At 37.5% G+C, this 17953-nt stretch overlaps 3 protein-coding genes and 1 long non-coding RNA gene across 5 annotated transcripts; 3 read left to right on the forward strand and 1 right to left on the reverse strand.

Annotated features, from left to right (window-relative positions):
* The first annotated feature begins 1577 nt into the window (after positions 1–1577).
* On the forward strand, positions 1578–11616 carry LOC123878196. 2 transcript variants are annotated; one of them, XM_045925310.1, is made up of 2 exons: positions 1578–2309; positions 11215–11616. In XM_045925310.1, the coding sequence occupies exons 1-2, from the start codon at positions 1589–1591 to the stop codon at positions 11553–11555; spliced, it is 1062 nt and encodes a 353-aa protein (XP_045781266.1). In that variant the 5' UTR covers positions 1578–1588; the 3' UTR covers positions 11556–11616. The 2 variants fall into 2 exon arrangements, with proteins under 2 accessions (XP_045781266.1, XP_045781265.1); XM_045925309.1 differs by lacking the exon at positions 1578–2309 and adding an exon at positions 8814–8919 and having other exon boundaries at positions 10486–11616.
* On the forward strand, positions 4256–17816 carry LOC123878194. Its single transcript, XM_045925307.1, has 3 exons — positions 4256–4301; positions 5928–6482; positions 16730–17816. Exons 2-3 carry the CDS (start codon positions 5936–5938, stop codon positions 17773–17775), a joined length of 1593 nt encoding a protein of 530 aa, XP_045781263.1. The 5' UTR covers positions 4256–4301; positions 5928–5935; the 3' UTR covers positions 17776–17816.
* On the reverse strand, positions 6548–12218 carry LOC123878203. Its single transcript, XR_006798784.1, has 3 exons — positions 12208–12218; positions 10198–10202; positions 6548–6660 (listed from the first exon to the last, which is right to left on the reverse strand). It is a non-coding gene; the product is annotated as an uncharacterized LOC123878203 (long non-coding RNA).
* Positions 12370–14936, forward strand: LOC123878195. The gene is made up of 2 exons (XM_045925308.1): positions 12370–12465; positions 13747–14936. The coding sequence occupies exons 1-2, from the start codon at positions 12387–12389 to the stop codon at positions 14763–14765; spliced, it is 1098 nt and encodes a 365-aa protein (XP_045781264.1). The 5' UTR covers positions 12370–12386; the 3' UTR covers positions 14766–14936.
* Positions 17817–17953: the final 137 nt, after the last annotated feature.

A 17953-nucleotide genomic window follows, 5' to 3' on the forward strand; every position in this document is an offset into this window, starting at 1 on the left:
AAATTCCTAATGGCTTTAAAGTTCCTATAGCAATGTTTGAATTAGATAATAGAAAAGAAAAACGTAGGATAACTTAGGAACCTACTATTTTAAGTAAGAATTTTTTTCATGTAAAAGTTGAAATTTTAATAATTGCCTAGTTTTTTCGAATTTATATTTGTAGTTTAATTCTTATATTAATAAAAAACTTATACTTTTTCGAACACTACAAGTAGGTCAATCAAAGGTGACATAAAAACCATAATAATTAACTTAAACTAATCAGTAAAATAAACTTCAATCGAAGTAAAAACGAAATAATTAAATAAAAACTGAAATAAATTAAATCTAAATCTAAAACCTCATCGAGACCACTGCAGCGAGGCATTGTACCCAAGATGCTGGCAGCATTGCCCCTTTAGATGGTCAAACTAATTTGACCATCCAAAGGGACAATGCTGCTAGACCAAAGTAGCTGCCAGCTCTACTTTTGCGTATTTTTTTGCGTATTTATAAAAGGTAATGCAAATATTACTTGTGTTAGGTGCTTAAATAAATAAATAAATAATAATTTATTCAAGAGAATGCACTATCTATACTAATAAATAAAATTGGAGTGTCTGTCTGTAATTTCGAAATAACTACCTCATATTAAGCTCATATGGTTATTTGAACGATACCAACACCGAATCACACGTTTTTAAAATTTTTGTCTGTCTGTCTGTCTGTCTGTTTGAAAAGGGTAATCTTCGGAACGGCTGAACCGATTTTGACGGGATTTTCACAGACAAGTAGAGAATTGACCAGGGAGTAACATAGGCTACTTTTTTAACCGACTTTCAAAAAGGGAGTTGTGTTTTTCTACCTATGTACACCGAAATCTCCGAGATTTCTGAACCGATTTGCGTCATTTTTTTTTTAATCGATAGAGGAACTTTGCGACATTGTTTCATAAAAAATTTGGAGTCCAACTCCTCAATCCTGATGCTGCAGGGGATCTGACAAATCCACGCGGGCGAAGCTGCGGGCATCAGCTAGTGATAAATAAAGTTAAAATATCAGTTTAAGAGCCTATAGATTCTACCAATAAATTAATGGTGTATGAATATAGTCCAAAATAGCAAAATCTTCAAAATTATTTAACAATCAAATAAAAGTCAAACTTACTATCAAATATTATAATCGAAAAAATAAAATAAAAAATAATAATTACAATCACACTAATATTATAAGGCGAAAGTTTCTATGTGTGTGTTTGTGTGTGTGTGTGTGTGTGTATGTTTGTTACTCCTTCACGCAAAAACTACTAGACGGATTTGGCTGAAATTCGGAATGGAGATAGATAATATCCTGGATTAGCACATAGGCTACTTTTTATCCCGGAAAACCAAAGAGTTCCCACGGGATGTCGAAAAACCTAAATCCACGCGGACGAAGTCGCGGGCGTCAGCTAGTATCATAATATATTCAATTTCACACCCACAAAAACGTTTAATTCAAGTCAAGTTTTTTCTTGAAAACTCACAATTTTACTCTTGGATAATGTTACCAAACCATGGGATTTTTTCATAAATTTAATTTTCTGTATTACTATATTTCAGATTTCAAAATGAGACTGCTGACGTACTTTACAGCTTTTGCGCTGGTCGGCCTTCTGGTCGCCGCTCCCACCTCTAACGATGAAGACGATGAGAAAGTTCTAGTAACACCAGAGTTCTACATCAAAGATTTGGTTGAATATAAGGCAGAACATGACATCGTTAAATTGGTTGTACCTCTTAACGCCCTCAACTTTGATGAAACCGAATCATCATCTGAATGGGACGAAATAGTCAGTAAATTTTTAGTATTCTTCGTTGAAGCTGATGTCCAGCCAGATGGCAGCCGTGTAGATCAAGGATTATACGTCCTCAAGGATGGAAAGGCCAAGAAAATTCTAGACAACGGCAGAGATGCAGCTGCTGCGGCAGCCGACGACAGCAAAAAAGTTTTCTTCGGAGCCAAAGACGGACTTTACAAATACAATTTAGAGACAAACTCCGCTGACAAATATGGACCAATCACGGATAGCATTATTGCAATGGATATGGAAAGACTTAGTGAAGTAATTTACATTTTGACCGAAGATCGTGACGTGTACAAAGTTACTTATAACGGTGAGAGGAAAGAGAAATTAGACGATGTTGTTAAACCTAAACAATTTGTTGTGGATTTCGGAGAGAACTTGTACTTCTTTTCCGATGATAAGGTACCATACGTCCGCACAGTTGACGGTGTTAAGAAAATTGAAGGTCTCCCAGTAGCCACAGGAACTGTAACCCTTTTCAAACCCCCCTTCGTCATCGATGATGGTGCCCCAGTTCTCATCAATAACAAAGTGTTCATGATGTATCCTAACGGTACTAGTGAATATACGAAATTTGAATTCCAACCTAATGCGTTACCGACCGCTATCGCTCCAGAAGCAGCGCTCCTCCAATACTACGCTTACGATAAGAAAATCTATAAATACGATGTATTAGCTTTGATGGAAAATGAGCTTGTAAAAGATGTCACGGGATACCTTGACAAAAAAGCACCGGAAATCAGAAAGCTTGCCGCAAAGAAAAGCTCTCCGAAGCGTAAATACCAGCTTGGTAATTAAAACCAACAACAAGGAATTATTTTTATATAGTTAATGAAATAAATTACTTTTAAACCTATTATGAATTTTATTTATTCACTGTCCTATTATATCATTACATAAAAAGTCAACTCGAAGCATTTGTGTACTTGAAAGCTAACCCTTGCGCTCCCCAACAGATAGAGAGTGTGTAGAGCAAGGAACATAAACTATTTACTCTAGGGAGATGGATCTATAGATAGTCCTAGAGACATGTAGCCCAGTTGTGACAACGCATATCAATCGAATGCATTTTTTGAGCAAAGCAAGTCGATAACTGAATGGTGATATAATTTGGAAAATTAGTTCGACTTTGGCCTTTTTGTTTCTTTCGTGCCTTGGAGAGTACGTCAAACCGACGTCCCAGTTAATATCACTAACCTCAAATCTGGAAAAAACCTAGTATTTGATATCTCGTTTTCTTAGTTGAGTTTATGCAGTTCTATAAGTTCATAAGTGTGGGTTGCCTGGTAGAGATCACTATAGTGATAAGGTCGCCCTTTGTTTGCGAATCTTTCCTGTACTTTACTTTATGCCATAGTATTTAAGCAATAAATTATTTAAATAAATAAATAAGGATCTGGGTACCCACCGCATTTTTATTCAAAGAAAACTCCTACCATTAAGTCACTTTAATGAAAGGGAGTCACACCCTCAGCAATGAGGAATTCGGGCCTCTACTTGCGACGCAGTGGCCAGGAGACTACAAGACGCGCGTGCTGAGACATGCAAAGCACTGATTTGATCATCATCGTCATCATTACAAACCCATCATCTGCCCACTATTGAGGACGGGTCCTCTCTCAGAAAGAGAAGGGTTAAGGCCATAGTTCGCCACGCTGACCAAGTGTGGATTAGCGGACTATAATATTATGGAGAATTCTTCAGGAATGGAGGTTTCTCCACAACGTTTTCCTTCACCGTTAGAGCAAGTGATATTTATTTACTTAAAAGTACACTTTTTTATTCAGATACACGTTAGCCCTCGACTGCAATCTCACATGTTGGTAAGTGATGCTGCAGTTTAAGATGGAAGCGGGCAAAATTTGAGTGAGTCCTGCCGGCTGATTTCTGTGCCTAGTTGATATAGTGGCCGTGGTCTCATACTTTAAATCAGTACCGATATCCACTCAATCAAATGCTAAGTGTAAAAAGCTGTGATAGCCTAGTGTTTAGAACATCCGGTTCCTAATCGGAAGTCGACGGTTCGATCCCGGGCCGGCACACCTAATTTTTCAGTTATGTGCGTTTTAAGCAATTAAATATCACTTGCTTTAACGGTGAAGGAAAACATCGTGAGGAAACCTGCATGCCTGAGATTTCTCCATGTACTCAAAGGTGTGTGAAGTCTGACAATCCACATTGGGCCAGCGTGGCAGACTATGGCCTAAAACCGTTTTCACTCTGAGAAGAGACTCGTGCTCAGTAGTGAACCGGCAATGAGTTAATCATGTTGACGATGAAATATTAAGTAGTACGAACTAGTTTCGGGCCTATCCTGCATCACAACTTAAAAAATTTGGTCAGTTTAGTTGCTACTGCCAAAACTGTTAATTAGGTATTGCACTGATAATGATATTCAGAAAACAGATAAAAACAGGCAGCGTATTTATACAAGCCCAGCATCTTTGGATCTTATTCCGTTAAGAAGATTCGACGGGTGAGTAAAAGCTTTAAGTTGTTCGGAAAACTTTGTACAAATTAATAATTATTTAGGTGTACAAGAAAATTCCTAATGACTAGAAAGTTCCTATAAAAATCTTTGAATTAGATAGTAGAAAAGAAAAACGTAGGATAACTTAAGAAGGGGCGCCAGCCAGGTAACCTCCCAGTGTGCCTGGATGCTGCTGGTCCCTTTTGGATGCGTCCGAGGGGAAGAGCAGTGTTCGGGCCGGTGCGCCCCGGTAACATGGCTAATAATTTCTCTTCGGAGATATTGTTGGCTATGGCTAATGACCTGGCAGGGGGGGAGGTTTCTCCGCGTGTCCCTCTGACTAGCAGAGGGCACAGTGGATGAAGCGGAGGATGGGACGCGGGCGACGTGCGCGTCCCAAGGTCGGGGGACGCACTTCGTTGGTGCGTCCCGGAGGTGCGTCGATGGGGACCGAGCAGGTCCCCGGTGGAGGGTCTGCCTTGGCAGACGTCGCTGGCTGGGTCGCGGTTGTTTGCTTCGGCCGTTCCCGTGACCCAGTCGCCAGGCGACGCGCAGTAGCGCCGCTGGGGTTTAGTGGGTATTCCGGTCGCCTCTCGGCTGGCGAGTCCCACATACCCTCCCTCCGGGGGGGGATGCGTAAATGCATTCCCCAGCGTCAACAAAAAAAAAAAAAAAAAAAAAAAAAAAAAAAAAAAAAAAAAAAAAAAAAAAAAAAAAGGATAACTTAAGAACCTACTATTTTAAGTAAGAATTTTTTTCATGTAAAAATTGAAATTTTAATAATTGCCTAGTTTTTTCGAATTCATATTTGAAGTTTAATTCTTATAGATATTTATAAAAAACTTATACTATTTTCGAACACTACAAGTAGGTCATTCAAAGGTGACATAAAAACCATAACCATAATTAAAACTAATCAGTAAAATAAACTTGAATCTAAGTAAAAACGAAATAATTAAATAAAAACTGAAATAAATTAAATCTAAATCTATAAAACCTTATCGAGTCCACCGCAGCGAGGCATTGTACCCAAGATGCTGGCAGCATTGCCCCTTTGGATGGTCAAACTAATTCTTTGACCAAAGTAGCTGCCAGCTCTTCTTTTGCGTATTTTTTGCGTATTTATGAAAGGTAATGCAAATATTACTTGTGTTAGTTACTTAAATAAATAAATAATAATTTATCCAAGAGAATGCAATGTGATAAATAAAGTTAAAATATCACAGTTTAAGAGCCTATAGATTCTACCAATAAATTTATGGTGTATGAACATTTTATATTTCACCAAGTGTTTATTAATTCACCAAGTAATTCATTTTAGTCCAAAGTAGCAAAATCTTCAAAATTATTTAATAATTAGTCAAAAAATATCAAATAAAAGTCAAACTTAATATCAAATATAATCGAAAAAATAATAATTACAATATCATAAAATAAAATCATATCATATGAATATGAAATTTGTGATTTCATATCAATATGAAAATTCAATTTCACACCCAATTATTGCACTAAAAAACGTTTAATTCAAGTCAAGTTTTTTCTTGAAAACTCACAATTCTACTCTTGGATAATGTTACCAAACCACGGAATTTTTTCATAAATTTAATTTTCTGTATTTCTATATTTCAGATTTCAATATGAGACTGCTGACGTCCTTCACAGCTTTTGCGCTGGTCGGCCTTCTGGTTGCCGCTCCCACCTCTAACGATGAAGACGATGTGAAAGTTCTAGTAACACCAGAGTTCTACATCAAAGATTTGGTTGAATATAAGGCAGAACATGACATCGTCAAATTGGTTGTACCTCTTAACGCGCTCAACTTTGATGAAGCCGAATCATCATCTGAATGGGACGAAATGGTCAGTAAATTTGTAGCATTCTTCGTTGAAGCTGATGTCCAGCCAGATGGCAGCCGTGTAGATCAAGGATTGTACGTCCTCAAGGATGGAAAGGCCAAGAAAATTTTAGACAACGGCAGAGATGCAGCTGCTGCGGCAGGCGACGACAGCAAAAAAGTTTTCTTTGGAGCCAAAGACGGGCTTTACAAGTACAATCTAGAGACAAACTCCGCTGACAAATATGGACCAATTACGGATAACATTATTGCAATGGATATGGAGAGACTTGGTGAAGTAATTTACATTTTGACCGAAGATCGTGACGTGTACAAAGTTACTTATAACGGCGAGAGGAAAGAGAAATTAGACGACGTTGTTAAACCTAAACAATTTGTTGTGGATTTCGGAGAGAACTTGTACTTCTTTTCCGATGATAAGGTACCATACGTCCGCACAGTTGACGGTGTTAAGAAAATTGAAGGTCTCCCAGTAGCCACAGGCACTGTAACCCTTTTCAAACCCCCCTTCGTCATCGATGATGGTGCCCCAGTTCTCATCAATAACAAAGTGTTCATGATGTATCCTAACGGTACCAGTGAATATACGAAATTTGAATTCCAACCTAATGCGTTACCGACCGCTATCGCTCCAGAAGCAGCGCTCCTCCAATACTACGCTTACGATAAGAAAATCTATAAATACGATGTATTAGCTTTGATGGAAAATGAGCTTGTAAAAGATGTCACGGGATACCTTGACAAAAAAGCACCGGAAATCAGAAAGCTTGCCGCAAAGAAAAGCTCTCCGAAGCGTAAATACCAGCTTGCTAATTAAAACCGACAGCAAGGACTTATTTTTATATACTTAATGAAATAAATTACTTTTAAACCTATTATGAATTTTATTTATTCGCTGTCCTATTATATCATTACATAAAAAGTCAACTTGAAGCATTTGTGTACTTGAAAGCTAACCCTTGCGCTCCCCAACAGATAGAGAGTGTGTAGAGCAAGGAACATAAACTATTTACTCTAGGGAGATGGATCTGTAGATAGTCCTAGAGACATGTAGCCCAGTTGTGACAACGCATATCAATCGAATGCGTTTTTTGAGCAATGTTGACCCAAGTCGATAACTGAATGGTGATATACTTTGGGAAATTAGTCCGACTTTGGCCTTTTGGTTTCTTTCGTGCCTTGGAGAGTACGTCAAATCGTCTGTCCCAGTTAATATCACTAACCCCAAATCCTAGTTGAGTTTATGCAGTTCTATAAGTTCATAAGTGTGGGTTGCCTGGTAGAGATCACTCTAGTGATAAGGTCACCCTTTGTGTGCGAATCTTTCCTGTACTTTACTTTGTGTCATAGTATTTAAGCAATAAAGTATTTAAATAAATAAATAATCAATTATTGACCAATCAGATTATTGAGAAATGATGTGATAAACTTTTTGTGTTGATTGGGCTGCTGAACACATTTTCATTTTGCTTAGTGATAAGGTCACCCTTTGTGTGCGAATCTTTCCTGTACTTTACTTTGTGTCATAGTATTTAAGCAATAAAGTATTTAAATAATTAAATAATCAATTATTGACCAATCAGATTATTGAGAAATGATGTGATAAACTTTTTGTGTTGATTGGGCTTGCTGAACACATTTTGTTGAACATGTTTTAGTGAAATATTAAGAAAAATTATTTTTAATACACATAAATTATATAGGTATACATACTATATTATATAACCATCAACTGAGACTTAGTTTGGCAATCTAAAGGGGCAATGCTGCCAGCATCTTGGGTACAATGCCTCGTTGCGGTGGTCTCGATGAGGTTTTAGATTTGATTTAATTTATTTCACTTTTTAAATTTAATTTAGAATAAAATTTATTTTAAGAAAAACAATATTATTAACGTGTTTACAACACAAATATTAACGCATTTACCAATTAGTAAGACGATAATGTAGCCACGCGTCGAGATATCAAATACAGGATAATTCTAAAACGGTTACCTATATAGACTGTGAATAAAGAAAAGCTTTATTGACCACAGTATATGTAGATCTCACTCAAATTACAATAAGTATACAGCTATATTTTTTTATAAACGAATTACAAGAGTTAACAGGGCTCTCTCCGTCACTCGTTTAATACAATCGTAGTTCTAATTTCATTTGAATATTAAGCAACCAAAGTCCATGAAATTTTGCAGACATATTCTAAAAACTAATATCTGTGTCTGTGGTGTTTTAGATTTTTCTAAAAATATGTAGTTTTAAAATTACAGGGGCTCAAATATTTGTATGAAAATTTTTAAGACCGCGTAACTTTGAAACCGAATATTTTAACAGAAATCTGGAAAACCACAGACATAGATGTTAGTTTCTAGAATATGTCTGCAAAATTTCATGGACTTTGGTTGCTTAATATTCAAATGAAATTGGAACTACGATTGTATGAAACGAGTGACGGAGAGAGCCCTCTTAAGATATTTTTAGCCCAGTGCGGATTGGCAAACTTCATTAGTCTTGAGTATTTCCTCACCGTTAAAGCAAGTGATACTTATTCAATTGCTAATTCAGTAGCAGTCATAGTCATGTATTGTACCATGTCATGTCTTATTTCATCTTGGACCTATCCTGCACCTTTCAAAAACCTGGTCACCGTAAATGCTATGAATAGGTAATGCACTGATAATGATACTCAGAAGTCAGATAAACAAGTAACCGTATTTATTACAAATCCAGTATCTTCGAATCTCATTCCGTTAAGAAGATTCGACGGGTGAGTCCAAAACTTTGATTATTTATTACCTATCTTAGTTAAATCATACTAATATTTTTAATGTGCGAGTTTGAGAAGCTTACAAACTCAAACTCAAATCATTTACTTATTCAAAGTAGGTACTGTAGTACAGGTCAGAATTGTTAGATTTGTAAAATAATATTGTGGTTTTTTTCTTACCATAAAGCTCCATTAAATCATGGCAGCTTTAGAGCGACTACAATACAATCTAGCCTATGGGCTAGTAAGTAATATTATTCTAGCTTAAACTTCTACTTATATCTACTGATATAGCGGTGATCATTTAATTACTATAATTAGAGTTCCTAACTCATCCAGGTCTGAGAAGAGCCCACGACAAACTCAACCGGGATTCAACTCAATTCATATTATTCATGTCATTATATTGTTCAAAACGTTTAAAGTACACGTGTAAATTAAAGTTACATGAGCTCAAAGATGTAAAGATGTAGATCTTTGAGATCTTAATTATGTTAAAACTTCACATTTTTACGGAAATCAGGCAAATCATACGTTACGTTTTATTAGGATCCGTACCTCAAAAGGAAAAAGGAACCGTTATAGGATCACTTTGTTGTCTCTCTGTCTGTCTGTCTGTCGTGTCTGTCAAGAAACCTTCCCGTTGACCTAGAACTGCTACCGAGAAGAATTAGCACATATAATATATATATATATATATATATATATATTATATGTGCTAATTCTTCTCGGTAGCAGTTCTAGGTCATAGGTATATATATATATATCATACTAGCACACTACGTTATCACTACATTATTATCACTGACTTTTCTTTACTTTAACCGTGAACTATGACTTAACCGTGACAGTGAGAGATAGTAAATTAAAGTAATTAGGTAAAAGATAGTTTTTTTTGAAAAAAATTTGAAAAACTATAAAGGTTATCAAGTATACCGGGAACCCAAGAGCCGGCAGCTACCTTGAATAAAGAATTAGTTTGTCTATCTAAAGGGGTAATGCTGCCAGCATCTTGGGTACAATGCCTCGCCGCGGAGGTTTCGATGAGGTTTTAGATTTAATTATATTTATTTCAGTTTTATTTAATTTTAATTTAGTTTTTTTTTTGTTTTTCTGTCTGTTTGTAAATATAATACATGATTAAAAAAAATGTGTTTCAATTTTCAAAGTAAGATAACTATACCTACCAAAAGGGGTTTATTTTTAAGCATAATAGTTTATGATTTATCGTGCAAAATGCGGAAAAATTACCCGAGTACGGAACCCTCGGTGCGCGACTCGGACTCGCACTTGGCCAGTTTTTTATAAATCAAAAGTGTAAGACTTGCTTTACAAGAAGAATTTGCAATCATAAATTACTTGGCTTATTCTTCGGAATAATATTAGAAACCACGTCATGCATTGCCAGACACTTTGTATCGTGGCAAGTCCTTGCCAGACACCCGCAAAGTTTAATAATACAAGGACGTCGCCTTCTTTTAATTATTATTATACATAAGTATAACTAACGTGACATGAGCGATTGAGTTTTCGTGGGCCTAATTTTCTGTATTTCTATTATTTCAGATTTCGAAATGAGACTGCTGACGTGCTTCACAACTTTTGCGCTGATCGGCCTTCTGGTCGCCGCTCCCACCTCTAACGATGAAGATGATGATAAAATTGTAGTAACAAAGGAGTTTTACATCAAAGAATTTGTTAAATATAAGGCAGAGCATGATATAGTCAACTTGGTTGTACCTCTTAACTCACTCAATTTTGATGAAAGTGACTCTAGTTCATCTGAATCCAATGAGCTAGACAGTGATATCATATTATTCTTCGTTGAAGCTGATGTCCAGCCAGACGGCAGCCGTGTAGATCAAGGACTGTACGTCCTCAAGGATGATAAGGCCACAAAAATTCTGGACTATGGCAGAGATGCCGCTGCGTCAGGCGACGACAGCAAAAAAGCTTTCTTCGGAGCTAAAGATGGACTTTACGTGTACAACCCAAAGACAAACTCCGCTGACAAATATGGACCAATCACGGATAGCATTATTGCAATCGACATGGAGAAACTTGGTGAAGTAATTTACATTTTGACTGAGGATCGTGACGTGTACAAAGTTACTGATAACGGCGAGAAGAAAGAGAAATTAGACGACGTTGTTAAACCCAAGCAAATTGTTCTAGATTTCGAAAACAACCTGTACTTCTTTTCCGATGATAATGTACCATACGTCCGCACAGCTGACGGTGTTAAGAAAATTGAAGGTCTCCCAGAAGCCACGGGCACTGTAACCCTTATTAAACCTCCTTTCTTCCTTGATAATGGTGCACCAGTTATCATTAATAACAAAGTGTACCTTATGTACTCTAACGGTAGTAGTGAAGCTACAGATTTTGAATTCCAACCTAAAGCGATACCAACCGCTCTGGCCCCAGAAGCGACGCTCGTTCAATACTATGCTTACGACAAGAAAATCTATGAATACAATATATTAGCTTTAATTATAAGCTCTCTCGTAGAAGAGATCACCGATTTCCTCAAGAAACAAGCAACGGAAATTAACAATTTCGCCTCAAAGGAAACCAATCTGAAGCGTAAATTACAGCCTTCTGAAAAATCTCCGAAGATAAAATCTCATGCTTAAATTCCAACGACGAATAATTATTTTTAATATCATCACTATCAAATAAATTACTTTTACTTATTATGAATTTTATTATTTTACTGCTACTTTCTTATTGAAAGCCAAGCGCGAGCATCAGAGCGTTTTAAAGCCAAGGTTTGTCAAAATCCTGTCTGTCTATAGAGATATTTTCTTACCAACTTCTGCCATCCCAATTTTTCCTTTTCATACAATGAAATGATCCTTACATAAAACTGAGACGATCGGCATTAAAAAAAACAGTCAGTTTCATTGTGTTTTATGGACAACTCACGCTTGACTAAAAAATTGACTATGCCAGAATTGTTTCCTCAAAAACGACCTAAAGGTTCCAAAGACAGTTTCCCTGTGTCTTATGATTTGGGATTTCCCCATACTGTCCCAGTTAAAAAAACAGTATACCTACACACTGCGAAAATTTTGACTCTCTACCTATTAGGGTTCATGAGATACAGTCCGCTGACAGACAGACGAACAGACAACGTTGGCACCTGTCGGCTACGGAACTCTAAAAATAAATTTTAACTGTTAATTATATTAATAAGAAATAACATTATTTGTTATTTTTAATTTGCATGGCGGCCATTTTGTAATCCTTCTTATTTGTTGTTATAGCGGCAATAGAAATACACACTCTTTGAAAATTTCAACTCCCTAGATACATATTACAGTTCATGAGATACACCACGCTGACAGACAGACATAGGGACAGCGGAAGCTTGGTAAATAGGGGCCCGTTGGCACCCTTCGAGCATTGATCTTTAACTTTAACTACGGCGAAATTGATAATGCACTGATAATAACAAGTTCAGAATGCAGATAAACAAATCACCAACGTATTTATTACCAGCGCAGCATCTTTGCATCTTATTGCGTTTAGATGATTTGACGGGTGAGTCTAAAACTTCAACCCTTATTAATCAAGAGCTTTGTAGTTTAGATTAAATACTGAATAGTTATATTTTGATACTATATATAAAAAATCAGTCAAGTGCGAGACGGACTCGCACACGAAGGGTTCCGTGCCATCGTACAAGATACACCTAATACCTTTACGTAGAACTCTGCAAGTTAATAACAGTTTGCGCCACCTATATTTGATTAAGTGAATAAATTTTTTGTGATCACATTTAATTTAAAAATCGGATATACAAAGAAGTCTACTAGGGCCATAAGCCAAGATGGCGGGCCCTAGCCGGTGAAATCCCGGCTAAAAGTTCGACACCAGGGTACAAAGTTGCCCTGCGCTTCACCCGGGTAAGGAGGCCATGCCTCGAGGCCCGTACCCCCGCTTGGCCATTCCGACCAAACGGAGAAGACCCGCACTATTTAATTTTTTGTGTCATATAACCACAAATTCACAGTTTTCGCATTTTTTCCTTTACTTGTGCTATAAGACCTACCTAGCAAATTTCATAATTCTAGGTCAACGGGACCATATAGGTTTTCTTGACAGACACGACCGACGGACAGATAGACAGACAACAAAGTGATCGTATATAGGTTCCGTTCTTCCTTTTAAGCCTAAAACCCTAAAAGCGGTGATAGCTTATGGTTAAGTCGTCGGCTACCTATTGGAAAGGTCGTGGGTTCGATCCCGCTTCTCTATCTTTTCGGAGCTATGTGCGTAAGTAATTAAATGTCACTAGTTTTAACGGTGAAGAAAAACATCGTAAGTAAACCTGGATACCTTATAAGATCACTTTGTTGTCTGTCTGTCTGTCGTGTCTGTCAAGACAAGGGGGCAACAGCGTTGGAAAACTCCCCACTAGGTGGACTCGGACTGACGACATCAAAGTAGTCGCAGGAAGGCTCTGGATTCAGGATTCAAGACCGTGGCGTGAGGAAGTCCCTACAAGAGACATAAATCCAAAAGTGGACGTCTATCGGTTGATAATGATGATGACGATGATGATTAGTTAACGTTCACGATTAAACCACCTGTAACAATCATGATGAAAGGCAACATAAGCTTGCATCCTGGCGATCCATGGATATAAATTCCCTACTATTTATTCATTTGGGAAAATCGAAGAGTTCCATTCGAGCGATACTTTTGAAAAACGTAATTCAAAATGAAAATTTTTTACTACCCCCTCTCATGGGAAACTAACTTAAAGCTAAGATAGCCAGTCCCATTAATTCAGTTTTCTATGTGTGTGTCTTATTTCAGATTTCAAAATGAGACTGCTGCGTTTCACAGCTTTTGCGCTGGTTGGCTTTCTGGTTGCCGCTCCCACCTCTAAAGATGACAAAGGCAAGAAAGATTTAGTAACACGTGATCGCGAAGAACTCTTTAGATATAAGGCAGAACATGATATCGTCAAGTTGGTTGTACCTCTTAACGCGTTACTTAAGACTGTCCCTTCTCAGAACACATATTGTCTTAACTTAATGTTATTCTTCGTTGAAGCTGATGTCCGACCAGATGGTAGCCGGATAGATCAAGGCTTGTACGTCCTCAAGGGAGGAAAAGCAACAAAAATTCTGGACTACGGCCGAGACGCCGCTGCATCAGGAGCAGGAGACAATAGCACAAAAGCTTTCTTCGGAGCTAAAGATGGACTTTACGTGTACAACCCAGAGACAAACTCCGCTGACAAATATGGACCAATCACGGATAGCATTATTGCAATCGATATGGAGAAACTTGGTGAAGTAATTTACATTTTGACTGAGGATCGTGACGTGTACAAAGTTACTGATAACGGTGAGAAGAAAGAGAAATTAGATGACGTTATTAAGCCCAAGCAAATCGTTTTAGATTACCAGAACAACCTGTATTTTTTGGCTGATGATAAGATACCATACGTCCGCACAGCTGACGGTGTTAAGAAAATCGAAGGTCTTCCAGAAGCCACAGGGACTGTGACCCTTGTTAAAGCTCCTGTCTTCCTTGAGAATCAAGCGGTAGTTATCACTGATTACAAAGCGTACCTTATTTCCTCGAACGGTAGCAGTGCATTTACAGGTATTGAATTCCAACCTAAAGCGATACCAACCGCTCTGGCCCCAGAAGCGACGCTCGTTCAATACTATGCTTACGACAAGAAAATCTATGAATACAATATATTGGGTGCAATTTTTAAATCTATCTCAGAAAGTATCGATAATTACTTCGGGATAAAACAACCTGACCGAAGTGATGATTGCACCCATTTTGGAACTGTTAGATCTCAAAACCGTTTTTAAATTCCAAAGATGGCAAAATTTATTTTATTTTATTTTATTGAGAAAGGAGCACACAAAACAGGTTGTAACCCTAAAAAGTCTAGATATAAAAAATAAATCAGGATCTAAGTAACCCTTAGTAGGTGTACACAGCAATACTAAATAAATATATGCATCGAATAACAAAAATTACGTATGTTACGAATTTTATTTCTTGGTACATTCACTGGCTTACGAATTTTTCAATTGATAGGTGAGTTAATATAATGTCAGTGACTAACATAATATGTGAAATAGATTGTCTAGGGCTAGGTTCCTATCAATCAATCAGCCTGTTTGCGTTCACGCTGGATATTGGCCTTCCCGAGAGCGCGCCACCACATATGGTTCTCTGCCTTATTCGTCCACCCACTATACTCTGCTAAGGTCTCAAGTTCACTGCGCTTGCTGGTATACTCTAGAACAGGGGTCTCCAAACTACGGCCCGCGGGCCAAATCCGGCCCGCCAGTGCCATCAATCCGGCCCTCGAGAGCTTAAAATCTAGTCGCATTCATCTGGCCCGCGACAGCCAATTTCTTATTGGTGTTACTATTGCTGTGATAAGTTGAAGAAGAAAACACATAATGATAATTACCTACTCAGTTTTATTTACTTGCAAGGTAAAACTTAAACCACAGAAACTATGACGCAGAAAACTTAACTGAATCTACGTTAAGTACCTAGTTTAAGTAATTTAAATGCAAAAAAGCGTATATTTGATTAGGTCACGCACTTTGCGACTAGTCTAGCTAGAATGAATCGTTTCATAGCCTACCGAGCGTCAAATGTGGGTCGCATTTGACGCCTGTAGGTGATGCTTCGACGTTTTATTCCAAGTTTCCTAACAGTCGTGAACTGTGCAACCGCTCAAAGCAGAAAGGTCACAGGCAGGTCATTACTTGTGATATGGACACCACAGACAAATAAATAATTCAACTAAATAGCAGATATTCATTACAGACTGAGTTTTTATCTCATTCCGTTGAGAAGGTCTAATGGGTGAGTACACGTACTGATTTTAGCTTAAATTCTTTAAATAATACGTTTAGGGTTCCGTACCGCAAAAGGAAAAACGGAACCTTGTAGGATCACTTTGCTGTCTATCTGTCCGTCTGTCCGTATGTCCTGTCAGTCAAGAAAACCTAGGATACTTCTCGTTTACCTAGAATCATGAAAGGTAGGAAGTTAGTTCTTATAGCATACATAAAGGAAAAATCCGAAAACCGTGAATTTGTGATTACATAACAAAAAAAAATGTGTTCATGAACGAATAACTCAACCATGCAAAATGTTGGAAAAAATACCCGGGTACGGAACTCTCGGTGCGCGAGTCTGACTCGCTTTGACCGGTTTTTTTGAAAAGGTATAGTTAAAACTCCGGAGAGAGTGGACATAAGCTACTTTTTATCCCGGAAAATCAAAGAGTTCCGATTGGATTTAAAAAGAATATCCACGTGGACGAAGTCGCCGGCTAGTAATTAATTAAATTATTATCAGTGACTTATCTGTCACCTTTGACTTAAATAAGACTTGAGTGATAGCGAATTTAAATATTACCTATTCCAGTCTGGAATCTGGAATTTCCAGATGCATATTAATAACTAATAAACAAATTAAAAACCGGTTAAGTGCGAGTCAGCATCACACACCATCGTAGAAGATGTAAAACTTTTACGTGCAAAACTGCGAGTTAATGACGGACAGCGCCATCTATATGTGATTTAATAAACTAATTATTTCTTTGTGAACAACTTTGTTTTTTTTTGTGGTGACATTGCCTACCTGCCATATTTCATGATTCTAGGTCAACGGGAAGTACCCTATACATTTTGATTCCCCTTGTCTTGACAGACACGACAGAGAGACGACGAAGTGATTCTTTAATGGTTTCTTTTGCCTTTAGGCACGTAAGCCTAAAAATGACATCAAATTTTAATAATTTCAGAATTCAAAATGAGACTCCTGTCATGCTTCACAACTTTTGCGCTGATCAGTCTACTGGTTGCCGATCCCATCCCTTATAACGAAGATGATCCTCTTGTAGTAACAATGGATTATTACAGGGATGAACTTGTCATATATAGAGGAAAGTATGACATAGTCAAAATACTTGTTCCAATTAACTCACTTAACTTCGACGAATCGGATTCCAATGAATCAGAATCAATTGAAGATGATTCCGACATCTTCTTATTCTTTGTAGAAGCTGAAGAACAGCCTAACGGAACTCGTCAAGATAAAGGACTCTACGTTTTCAAGGAAGGAAAAGCTACAAAGATCCTCGCCAACGGCAGAGATGCTGCTGCATCAGGAGACGATAGTAAACTAGTTTTCTTTGGCGCTGCAGATGGAATCTATGTATATAACAAAACAACTAATTCTGCTGACAAGTATGGACCAATAACAGACAGCATCATCGCAATCGCTAAAGAAAAATCAGGAGATGTGCTATACATTTTGACTGAAGACCGTGAAGTATTCAAAGTTAGTGACAACGGTGAGAAAAAAGAGAAATTAGATGATGTCGTGAACGCTAAAGAAATTGTTTTGGATTACTCCGATAATCTGTACTTCTTTGCCGATGATAAGATACCGTATGTGCGTACAATTGATGGTGTAAACCCAATAGAAGGTCTGCCTGAAGATCTTTCCAATGTCAAACTCATAAAGCCGCCATTCATTCTCGATGACTCTGTACCATTCTTAGCTGATAACAAAGTATACATCATAAGCAGTAATGGTTCAAGTGAAGTAAGTGATATTGAATTCAAATCAAAAGCAAAGCCGACTGCGTATGCTCCAGAAGCAGCATTGGTCCAATACTATGCTTTTGACAAGAAAATCTATGAATACAACATCTTGAAGCTGCTCATGGAAGCTGCGACGGAGGAACTCAGCAAATATCTCAACTCCAAAGCAACTGATATCAGAACGCTTGCTTCAAAGACCAAAAGTCAGGCGGCGCTCACGAAAACTAAACCTAAAGCTTAATGGAATCATATAATAAAACAAAATATTCTGATGAAATATAATGCAAATGCTTTTATTTTTAACCCCCGACCCAAAAAGAAGGATGTTATTAAATTTGACGTATGTATCTGTGTATATGTGTATCTATGTATCTGTCTGTGGCATCGTAGCTCTTAAACTAACGAATCGATTTTAATTT

Source organism: Maniola jurtina, chromosome 25, assembly GCF_905333055.1.
Source record: "Maniola jurtina chromosome 25, ilManJurt1.1, whole genome shotgun sequence".
In the NCBI taxonomy this organism is placed as follows: domain Eukaryota; kingdom Metazoa; phylum Arthropoda; class Insecta; order Lepidoptera; family Nymphalidae; genus Maniola; species Maniola jurtina.